An 8,450-nucleotide genomic window follows, 5' to 3' on the forward strand; every position below is an offset into this window, starting at 1 on the left:
TTAAGCTGAACAATGGGAGGATGTCCTGAGGAAACAAAGCAAGGTCAGTAGACAAAGGAAACAGATGAGACAAAAGATTCAGGCACCGGATTGAGGGAGAGATGAGCTTTTGGGGAGAGAGCAAAGGATATAAATAGAACGCCTCGGACAGCAGAGGAAAGTCAAGGCACCCGAGTTTCAGACTCACTATGGTAGCCTTCAGGAGGGGAAATGCTGGATTTTTTTTTCCAAGAACTGGGAAATCTCTGTAGGAGATGATAACAAAGAACAAAGAATATCGCGATGAAGAAAAGAGAAAGAGGAACAAAGCAACGGAAGACAATTGGGTTTATAATAAAGTGCTCAGACCACCAGACAAAACCATCATAATTAAAGACGAGATAAAAATTAGTAAAGCGTGTTAGTGGTTCCCAGCATGAGCAACACGAATCTCCGCTCATTAATTAGCATATAATTCCCATGAGTATTAGTAACAAAGAAAATGTTACACCACTCCCACTCCCAGCAATGTCGCGCGAACCTGAATGTAGCCAAAACAAAGATCACCAATATAATTTGGTTGTGGATTTGCAACAACAGCAAAAAAAAAGTGCAACAAAAAAAAGCGACCGACATGCCGAGTAGCCTCCCCGGGAAGCGAGTGCTTTAACTGCTGGAACGGACCAGTCATTGAGGCTCAATGACCGGAACGACCTGGCCATCAAGGGAGTTGTGTGTTCCCCCTCCCCGTGGCCGGTTGTACCGCTTGGCGCTCATCTACATGTGTCAGCATATATCGGCGATCACGCTTGATAGCTGGTCCGTACCAGTCATCAAGGCTGAACTCTTGATGCCGGGTGTGTATATTCTACTTTCTCATACATCTGGCCATCGAAAGGAGTGTGAAATGTCCTCTCAATGGCTGGGGTCATCGAGAGCAACACACTACTTGATAGCCGGCCATCAAGAGGGTGTACACACTCCCATCGATGGCCCGTCTATTTCAGTCATTGAGGGGAGTGTGAATCTCCTCTCGATCATTGTCAGGTACACACTCCCTTTGCGACCTGCCATCCGGCCTTCAAGAACAACTCACCAAGCCTTCAATGGCCGACCCCGACCGGTCATCGAGAGGGGATCAAACTACTCCCCTCAATGAACATTTCATTCCGGCCATTCTGGTCCGTTCCAGTATGACCAATACCCGCGCCGGCGATTGGTATCGGTCATACTGGATGAGATCCGCCCGCGGCTGGGTGGGAGGGTGGGCACCTGAGATGGTCAGCATACGGACTTGACATTTTTTTTGTGTGTACATAACCACGGTGATTCTACCAAAGCAGAATTGCTTAGGCTAGATTCATCTCCCCCACCTTCTTGCTTCCCTTTCATGAGTACAAATCCCTTTCGAAAAAAAGCGCAGCGGGTGTGTATCGAACGTCCCAATGAATTATGTATGTATGCCCTTTTGGGAATTCAAACAAACAATCTCAAGATTAAGAAAGAAGTCGGGGAGGATATAGTAGGGAAGTAGACAATGTCCCACAAGGTCTACTACGCAGACCCCTTGAAGCAAACAGAAGGCTTATAGGGGATGGCGCTTAGCGAGCCTGCGAGCGCCGACCTTATTCCACCAGGCCTTATTAACGGCCGAGAAGTGAGGCCCGCGGGGTCGTTGGATGATGGGGACATAGGCGGCGGAGGCGCGGCCGGCGGCGTTTCCGAGCGGCTGGAAGACCCGAGGCGGGGCAGAGGAGGCTGAGGGAGGCACGGCTTGGGCGGGCGGGCCGAGTTGGAGGCGGGCGAGCTCGGCGCGGATGCGGGCGGAGGACCAGTGGACGAAGGGCTCAGCGGCGGGCGGACGGGCGGAGCCGAGGGGCGTCGGGTACCACCGGAAGCTGTCCTCCGGGTACACGCATCGGTACAGGACCAGCGGGAGCGCACTCGCGTGGCCGTACTCGGGCTTGCTCTCCACCGCCTCTACCAGCGACGAGGGGGCCGGCCGGCTCGGGTCCGCGTGCAGCAGCCGGTCCACCACCGTCTCGTCTTCCAGCCCGCTCCCGACCAGGAACAGGATCGCGACGATGTGGCGGACCATGTTGTAGAGGAACGCGGTGCCGACGAGGTCGAGGACGAAGAGCGGATTAGTCTCTGGCGCCAGCGACTGGGGACACTGTCCGGAAGGAGCGGTTCCTGGGATGGAGGGAGGAAGGACGGGGGAGATGTGGGCCTCGATGATCCTGCGCCGGAAGTTGTCGAGTTGCTTGGACGGGTCGATCCTGCAGAAGTTGCGGAAGTCGTGCTCGCCGACGAGCCGGCTGGCTGCGCGACGCATGGCGGGGATGTCGAGGGGCGGGGCGAGGGGCGCCTCGTAGTGGGCGAAGAAGTACTTGTAGTGGCGGGCGAGGCAGGAGAAGCGGGCGTCGAAGTCGGCGTGGACGGGCGACCAGGCGAGGACGCGGACGGAGCTGGGCAGGAGCGAGTTGAGGATGATGTGGTACTGCAGTTCCTGGGCGTCCCCCGATCGAGCAGAGGGGGGGGAGCCGGCCGGGTGGGAGGGAGCCCGGAAGCCGAAGGGGCCGTCGACCGCCGCCAGCTGGCTCCGCACCCACAAGCTCACCACCTGGCCTGCGCCACTCACCCCGGCATCCGTCCGTCCAGCACGGGAGTACCCCCACCGATTCAGATCCACCCCGCCCCGCCACCACTCCGTCTCGTCGCCACACGCTGGCCCCGTCGTGGCCTCGGACGCGCCCTCGACGAGCCGGGCCACCAGGAGCGCCCGGAACAGCTCGCCCTCGACCGTGCTCAGCGGCGTGATGTCCGGCTGCCAGGCCAGCCCGCCGTGCAGCTCGCCCTGGTACGAGACCATCAGCGCGATCTTCCGCCTCGGATGCCGCCCGAAGTCGAGTTCCTTGGTCTTCTTCTTCTTCTCCCGCGGGTCGGCTGCCGGCGCTTCGAGGGGGTTGCTCGGCTCGGGTCGCCTCGTCTGCTCGAGCTCGCGCTTGAGCTGCTCGATCTGCCCGATCAGCTCGGCCCGTGACAACGAGGAGTAGCCGTCGTCGGAGGCGTCCTTCGGCGGTGTGTCGGCGTCCATCGGGTAGTTGCTCTGCCGGCCACCCCGGGGCCTGATTTTCTCTGCCTCTGCTCGGCCCCCCGCCGCGCAGCCCTCGCCGCAGCACTGGCCACCCCCCGTGCGCAGCCGGCCTAACTCCGCCAAACGCCCGACCCGGCCATATGTATTCGCAGTGTGAGGGGCAGCAGCCATCTGCGGCGAACACCACTCCCACCACTGCCACGGAGGCCCCTGATACGCCAATGACTCCCACGCCGGGCCCACAAGACGGACGCAACCGCGGAGCGAGCCGTGCTCGCAGCGGGGCTGGATCCTGCACGCCTGTCCCTGGGGCCGACCTGCACCCTCCCATCGCCTTCTCCGCTTCCCGTACGCGTCTTGCCCAGTACGCCGTGCAAGCACCCGGTGGCTGACCTGTATCTCTCCTCGGAAATGCAGCCGGGCAGGACAAGCAAGCGCTTGCGGTGTTCATCGAGAGCCGGGCGTCCGCGGACGTGTTTGCGCGCGAGCCGTACGACGCGCGCAAGGACCGCTGGCTGGCCCGGCTGGGCCGATACCTGGCCTTCTTCACGGGCCGCAAGACCGCGTCCACGGCTGGCGTCTCGGGCTGGCCGATCACCAGCGAGAAGGTGCTGCTCTGGATGGCCCGCGTCGCGCGCCGACCTACCGGGGCCAAGCTCCGGGCCAACCTGCAGGCCCTCGAGGCTGCCCGCAGCGCCACCCACCACCTCTTCGCCCCCCGCTTCCCCGCACTTGCCGATACCTCCCTCCTGCTCGTCCCGGAGGTCCAGCAGACCCTCGCTGCCCTCCAGGCCGACAAAATCGCCGCCTCTTCTGCGAAAACCCGCTCTAAATCGGCGCCGAGCTCTACGCGGATTGCGCCCAGCACCCCTAAGCCGAGCAGCGCTGCTACTGCCCATACTGCGAGCTCTCTCGCAGACCTTACTGCTGCCGAAAACGCCCCGGACACGGGCGAGACTGGCTGTGCTCAAGCTGCCCGCGTTATCACCACATTCAGCCCGTCTACCGCCAAGGATACCAGCACTGCCGCCAACAACGTCGCCGTGGACACCGGCAGCTCTTCCACTCAAGCCACGCGCGTTATCTCGAGATCCAACAGGTATACTGCCCGGAGTACAAGCCGGTCGAGCGCCAAAAACAGCACCGGTCCTGCTACACCTTCACTCCGCCCTCAGGAAACAGGCGAGGTGAAGAAGCCGCGCGTCCTTCCTGCCCCACCGGGCAACCAGAAGAAGAAGGAAAAGGAGGCCCCAGATCCGCCGTCGTTGCCGCGACAAGCCCGGCCCCGGGGCAAGCCACCTGCGCGAGCCTCGGGCGGCTGTAAACGCGACCCGCGGACGAAGCTACATTACGAGAGCTCGGAGCACGAGCTGGACATCGCGTATGGCGACGATTACCGGCCGCTTGTCCGGCCGCTCCCGAGACAAGCGAGCCCGAGGACCGCCGGGGCGACGGCGGCGCCGAAGCCGCGCCGACGGCTGTCCGAGAGCTCGTCCGACTCCCCGCTCGCCCTCCGCCCCGCCCCGCCCCCTCAGCGCAAGAAACCCAAACCCTGCCCTCCCCGCGACCCCCCGCTCCTCTCCGGGGAACACGCCCACCTGCTCGTCCCAGCGCCGCCCCTCTACCACTCCATCTCCGTCTTCGCCGAGACCCGGCGGCCTGATGTCCGCGTCCGGATCCTTGAGGCGCTGCGGAGAGACCATCCCTGTCAGTTCTTGCTTCCTAGAGCAGCCCTCAGGAACCGAAGATGCTGATTTTTGACTGTGGCGATGTGCAGATAACGGGGATATCGAGGACGTGCTCGCCGGGTTAGAGGTGCCGATGCAGCGGCTGACGGGGCCCGATGGCGAGCTGGGAACGCTCGGGAGCGCGGACGACCTGACAGCGTGTGTGGCAGCGTATCTGGAGTACTGGGCGCGGGAAGGCGTCGCGGGCTTCCCGATGGCCGCGATGAAGGTCAGTGTGTGGCTGGCCTCGATCCCCGGCGCGACGGCGACGGAGACGGGGGACATCGCGTGGAGCTTCGACCGGCTGGCTCGCGCGCTTGCCGGCCAGGCCGGCCCGGCCTATGTCTATCCGCGCTCCTTCCTCGACGCCCCGCTGTGGCGCGACTTCTGCGCCGAATGCGGCCGCCCCGCCGCGCTCGAGCCTCCCCTCGACCCGGCATCACACGAGGAGGATCCCGCCGCGTGCAGCCCCTCGGCCTCGACGTCCGAGGGCCCCCTTTCGTCGCTGCATCCGCCCTCCCCGCTCGTCGACTCATCGCTCCTCGCCCTGGCGGCGCTCTTCCCTGCCGGCCAGCCCGGCCTCCCCTCCCCTCCCGTACGTCTCTCTGTCTCTTCCTGCCCCCGATCATCCAAAGAATACTCATTTCTGGATCGTCTTTTTGGCGCAGAAACTTGCGCGCATGGACGCCCTTGCAAGCCCCGACCTCCAGGCTCTCCTCACCCCCGAATCTTACCGCCAGCTCTGCCGCAAACGGGACGCGATCGGCTCACTTGAGCACCGCAAATTCCTGCAACACTTGCACCGCTTCTTGCATCTGCTCTCCTGACCCCCCGCCCCCGTCCCCTCCTCTTCGGTTTTTGCCCTTGTACAATTATCCACTGTAGCCTCCTCTTCGGTTTTCGCACTGTACAATTATCCACTGTAGCCTTTTTTCTTGGTTGCCCGGTCGACCATTGTCTTACTTACCGCTTCCCCGCTTTCTTTCGGCCGTGTACAATAATGTGGCCCGCGTTTTTGTTTTGTATGGCCTTCCTCAGCCTGGATTACTGCCACATGAAGCAGGATGTATTTAAAGCAGACCGAGTCGCCTTGTACACCGTTGCACAGCTCCTCAAAGTATTCTCCGCAGAACACGCTGCAATAAGCTGGAATCTGGAACTCTGGATCACTTCGGGGATCTTCGGGGACCTAGATTTCCCTGCAAAATCTGATATCTGGCGGCTCAGATCTGACTTTAGTCCTCCAATGGAGGACTCCCCATCAATCTGGGAACCCCTTCCAGACCCAGATCTGAGGCAAATTTTGCAGGGAAATATAGGCTTTGGGACTCTGGGAGCCTCCAAGATCCCTCTCAGATTGCAACAGGAAGTCCTCCAATATCCTCAAAAAAAAGGGGGGGCTGCTAAGTATCCAACGTTGGCACTTGTCAAAATTCCTTCCCAACAGAAACCCTTTTGTTCCTTTTTGATCTCAACATGCCAAACTTGAAACAGGGCAGTCTCAACAGCAACTAATGCCCTCCAATTCCCTCTGCCTGGCACAGAGGGAGTCTCATACCAGTTGCTGCAGGAAGCAGTAGCTAAGCGCAGGGCCACTACTGTGTCAAAATTTTGTTGAGTATTATACTCAGGGTTTGTTTCTTTTGTATGCTTCTCAAATTTCACAGCCCTGTTACATGTTGTATGTAGACTACCTGAGGCAGCAGGCGTGGAAGGACTCCTTTCATCATCAGAGCATAGCACATGAAATTGATTTGATTTGAGTATTTGTATTTGAATTTGATTTGAGTCAAATAATGCCTGGGCAAATTTAACCTCAAATATTCAAACAAATTTGAATGATGGCTCAAAGGGGCGCGTAGAGGGCCAATGCAAGCTTCTCTGGGGCCCAAAGGCCCCAGATGAGTTTGCACAGGCCCTCTACCAGCCCCTTTGGTGCAACACAAAAAACAAATCTGCCTCTGGCACTTTGAAAATTGTGTCTGCCACTACAAAAAGTGTGTCTGCCACTATGAAAAGTGTGTCTGCCACTTTGAGAAGTGTGTCTGCCGCTTTGAAAAGTGCATCCGCTACTATGAAAAGTGCGTCCGCCACTATGAAAAGTGAGTCCGGCACTATCAAAAGTGCGTCAGGCACTCTGAATAGTGAGTCTGCCATTATGAGATATGCCTCTGGCAATATCATAAGCACCTTTGGCACCATGATATTTTTGATGGATGAACCCCTCAAAATTATATGGCCCAGAAATGGGCCAAAAAATAAGCCAAAAACACAAAAAATGTAATTTTTTGGTGTTTTTAATATTTTGGAAGTTTTTCTGTTGAATATCTCCAAATACTCAAATCTTTGACAAATCAGTATTTGAGGGGCCCAAAAAGCGCGTCAAATACCACTGTGCTATGCTCTGTTCATCATCCTTCCACAAACCTCAAACACTGTCCCGCATTGTGCCTGCTGTTCTCAGTTCTCAGCCCAGTTCAGCTCATCAAATTTTGGGCTGGGGAGCTAGAGGCAACCGCTGCACTGTGCTATACTGCTATAATCACTGCTTCCTGACACATAGAGCCTCTCTTCAGCCTTGTAAATAAGAGGTGATTTTCAGAACTATGTACTTGGATTCCAGGACCACAAATGGGTGAGCGGATCTGGCTGTCTTTTTCCTAGTGCCACTCTTGAATTTCTATACTGCCAGACTGACTGCAGTATCTATGTGATTGGTTATCAAATGTGAAACAGGTAAGAAAAACTATATTTTTTTGCAGTTGGTTTATTTTCTGATGGTACATTTCATGTCTGTCCACATGCAATGTTGAACTGCAGCACTTCTTTAGTGCATTCTATATTGGCTTCCCAATTTGAAACATGCAAAAAAAATTTACTCTGTTTTGGGTCTTGGTGGAACAAGTCTCAATATTTACTGGGATACATTGAATAAAACAGGGAACAAATACTTTTTTTTTTCTGATGTTGTTTTTTGTTTTTTGTTGAAACAGCTGTTTTTGGTCCAGTTCCAGTACAGTATCTGAATGTGCTATGTACCAAAGTTAAAAAAAACTGCTTTTGATGCACAGCTGGTGTTTCACCATTTCAGACTGTAGCCCCTATGATTATTGCAGGCAGAAGGGGCTACAAGACTTGAAGCAGAAGAAATATCTGTTTTTTGGTGGCACATATAATGATGGTTTGAAACAGTATTTCTTTAGGTTGTGGTGACAAAGATGATGTTGGTCCAGTTCCATGTCCAGACTGTAGTCTGTAGTGGTTTACCAACTCCCAAATAGAAAAATATACTGCTGTATGGGGGAATGCCTGATGGCATACCCAGGAAACTACATACCTTTTCACATTTCACAATCTCCCACTATGTCTATTTAAGTGCAACCTCTTTAGAAAATGCACCATTTCCCTTCAAGCTTCAAACAAGAATAACTCTTTCATGAAAAAATAAATAATAACAATCCTCTGGGAAGAATAAAGACAACTCTAACCTTAGTAATATTTAGAAAACATTTCATTTCCACACCCTCATTATCTACTTGCTTTTCACTACCATCAAAGACTGAGTAATCTTTGGGTTAGTTCTGAGCAAATTTTTTTAAAAAAATCCTAACATTGTACTTTCTCCTGAGAACAGATTTTTATCTGCT

At 55.8% G+C, this 8,450-nt stretch overlaps 2 protein-coding genes across 2 annotated transcripts; one reads left to right on the plus strand and one right to left on the minus strand.

Moving 5' to 3' along the window:
• Window positions 1-1,564: 1,564 nt before the first annotated feature.
• On the minus strand, window positions 1,565-3,247 carry PtA15_8A269 (uncharacterized protein; the record flags this gene model as incomplete). The annotated part of the gene is made up of 3 exons (XM_053171680.1): window positions 1,565-1,618; window positions 1,910-2,867; window positions 3,027-3,247. The coding sequence occupies 3 exons, from the start codon at window positions 3,245-3,247 to the stop codon at window positions 1,565-1,567; spliced, it is 1,233 nt and encodes a 410-aa protein (XP_053022920.1).
• A 50-nt stretch (window positions 3,248-3,297) lies between these two features.
• Window positions 3,298-5,630, plus strand: PtA15_8A270 (uncharacterized protein; the record flags this gene model as incomplete). Its single annotated transcript, XM_053171682.1, has 5 exons — window positions 3,298-3,424; window positions 3,494-4,482; window positions 4,612-4,783; window positions 4,854-5,398; window positions 5,472-5,630. The coding sequence occupies 5 exons, from the start codon at window positions 3,298-3,300 to the stop codon at window positions 5,628-5,630; spliced, it is 1,992 nt and encodes a 663-aa protein (XP_053022921.1).
• Between the last annotated feature and the right edge of the window lie 2,820 nt (window positions 5,631-8,450).

This window comes from Puccinia triticina, chromosome 8A (genome assembly GCF_026914185.1).
Source record: "Puccinia triticina chromosome 8A, complete sequence".
NCBI classification, from domain to species: domain Eukaryota; kingdom Fungi; phylum Basidiomycota; class Pucciniomycetes; order Pucciniales; family Pucciniaceae; genus Puccinia; species Puccinia triticina.